The 2,319-nt window shown below is 46.1% G+C and overlaps 1 protein-coding gene across 1 annotated transcript; it reads right to left on the bottom strand.

Annotated features, from left to right (window-relative positions):
• Window positions 1–614: 614 nt before the first annotated feature.
• LOC149227582 (uncharacterized) lies at window positions 615–1,133 on the bottom strand. The gene has a single exon (XM_089380543.1). The coding sequence runs from the start codon at window positions 1,131–1,133 to the stop codon at window positions 615–617; it is 519 nt and encodes a 172-aa protein (XP_089236669.1).
• Between the last annotated feature and the right edge of the window lie 1,186 nt (window positions 1,134–2,319).

Raw genomic sequence — 2,319 nt, 5'->3', positions numbered from 1 at the left:
ATGGTTCCTCTGGAATCCTCCATGAATTGGATTCTCTTGCTGACCTCCCCAAGTGCAATTCGTGCTCCCTACTATGCCCAGAAAGCAGCAATGAGGCCCCACGAAATCCCTGTGACAATGTTGAACCGACTCACAATAGATAAGACTTCCCTCCTTGGGCTGGCACGCAAAGTCCACCGAAGTAAGGGGTGAGAAAATCGCTTGAGAATCTCGAGTGCAGACTCAGCTAAACATCTCAAGTGTGCTAGATGCAAGTAATTGTCAAAAATGTCAAAAGTCCCAAACTGAAGTGAGCCCCTTCTATTTAACCTTGGCTGCCTCCTGCTCATGTGGGTCCCATCATCGAAGTCCCTTCCTTCCCAAGTAGCTCGAATTGCCCAAGTGGAGCGTATTTCCTCCTTGGTGGTCCCCACATTCCACTAAGAGTTCGATTTTGTCTTTTTCCATAGTGTGAGTTCCCCCATCAATTAAAAATCTGAAGTGGGGTCCTCCAACCCACTTCTCCAAAGTTAGAACTCAAAATTGTACAAAAATTACATTCAGTCCTCCCTGCCTAAATGTTGCTTGTCCCCAAGAAACTGCAAATATGGATGCTAGAGTACTTTCTCTCCCTCCTAAGTGGCATCCTCATCAGGCAAGTTTCTCCATCTGACCAAGAATTCTTTGATGACCCTGTTCCGCAATCGTCTCTCACGGGTGTCCAAAATTCTCTCCGGCTCCAAAACCAAATGCCCCTCATCATCCAAGGGCGGTAATTCTGTAGTTGTTGTCACCTGCTGGCCTAGTGCCTTTTTCAGGCAAGACACATGGAATATATTATGGGCTCTACTCCCTGGAGGCAGCTCCAGCTCATATGCCACCTCTCCAACCCGCCTGGTGACCCAATATGGTCCATAACAATAGGGCTTAAGCTTTTCGTCCCCGCTTTTCTTGAGCGTGGACTGTTTGTACACTTGCAGCCTCAGGAAAACCAAATCCCCAACCTCAAACTGCCTCTCTACTCGGCCCTTGTCTGCGTACAGTTTTTGTTGGTTCTGCGCAGTCTGTAAGTTATCCTTGAGATCTCGAACAATATCTTGACTCTCCTGTATCCAATCCTTGTTCCTTGGGGCCCTGCTGTCTCCAAACATCATTTCAGCGAAAGTCAATGCATCATAACCGTACAAAGCCTAGAATGGGGACATACCTATGGACATGTGGTATGTTGTGTTGTAGCAGTATTCGCCCAAATGCAACCACCGTATCCATGCACGCTACTAGCCCGTCACATAGTTGTGTAAATAGCCCTCCAGCCACTTTTTCATAATCTTTCTCTGGGGGTGATAGCTAGTGCTTGGAGTAAGCTCACTACCCACCAGCTAGAATAACTCGTGCCAAAATCTTCCCATGAATCTGTTGTCTTAGTCACTAATGATGGTCTTGGGAAGACCATGAAGTGGAAACACCTCCCTGAAAAATAGTTCAGCCACTTGTGAAGCTAAAGACCGAGTGGAAATAGCAAAGAAGTGGGCAAACTTGGTCAATCTATCGACCACCACATAAATGTAGTCCTTGCCTTGGACCGCAGGCATCCTTGTGATAAAGTCCATTGAAATACTCTCCCATTTCCCCTCGGGAATAGAAAGAGGCTGCAACAATCCAGCAGGGTGTGTCTGCTCACCCTTGTTCCTCTGGCATGTGTCACACTCCCAGATGTGCCTCAAAACATCTCCCTTGAGGCCCTTCCATGAAAAACGCTCCCTGATGGCCCTGTATGTTTTGGTAAACCCCTGATCCATGTCTTCTTCTAGAAGATTTCACCATGACTTAATTAATACCCTTTAATTAATCAAATTTCCTAAGTTTAGACTTAGGCACCATTAAAAAAGATTAATTATTTTAATTAAGTCGTCTCTAGGTGGAATTTCCAGAAATGATTTTTGCGTTTTGGAGAATACATGTATTCTAGCCTCTCCACCAAATTTCGTGGCTAGAACACATCTGATGCTACAAAAATCAACACTCCTTATTAGCGAGGAATGTGTTCTAACGCTGCAACCCACTGAAGCAAACCCTGTCTTTGTACCACCTCCTGTCATGCTGCTGATGTTTGGCTGCTGTTGCCCACCAACTACTGCGCAACTCTGATAAACGTTGCATCCGTGCTGCTGTTGGCCCTGCTAAACTGTTGCCAACACTGCATCTTCACTGCAACTCCCTCTCCATCTGTTGTTGCTGCAATTGCAGCAACTGCAACGGAAAAGCATCCAAAATACTAATCCAATTGTGGTCAGTATGATGCATCAGTCACCTGAGTCTTGACTGGTGTTAGACTCTGCG

The sequence above is a fragment of the Pinus tabuliformis genome, chromosome J, assembly GCF_031772625.1.
Source record: "Pinus tabuliformis cultivar Carrire ecotype Pingquan chromosome J, CPIR1, whole genome shotgun sequence".
Lineage (NCBI taxonomy): Eukaryota > Viridiplantae > Streptophyta > Pinopsida > Pinales > Pinaceae > Pinus > Pinus tabuliformis.
Note: the sequence above shows the minus strand (reverse complement) of the source record. Positions and strands in the feature narration are given on the sequence as shown.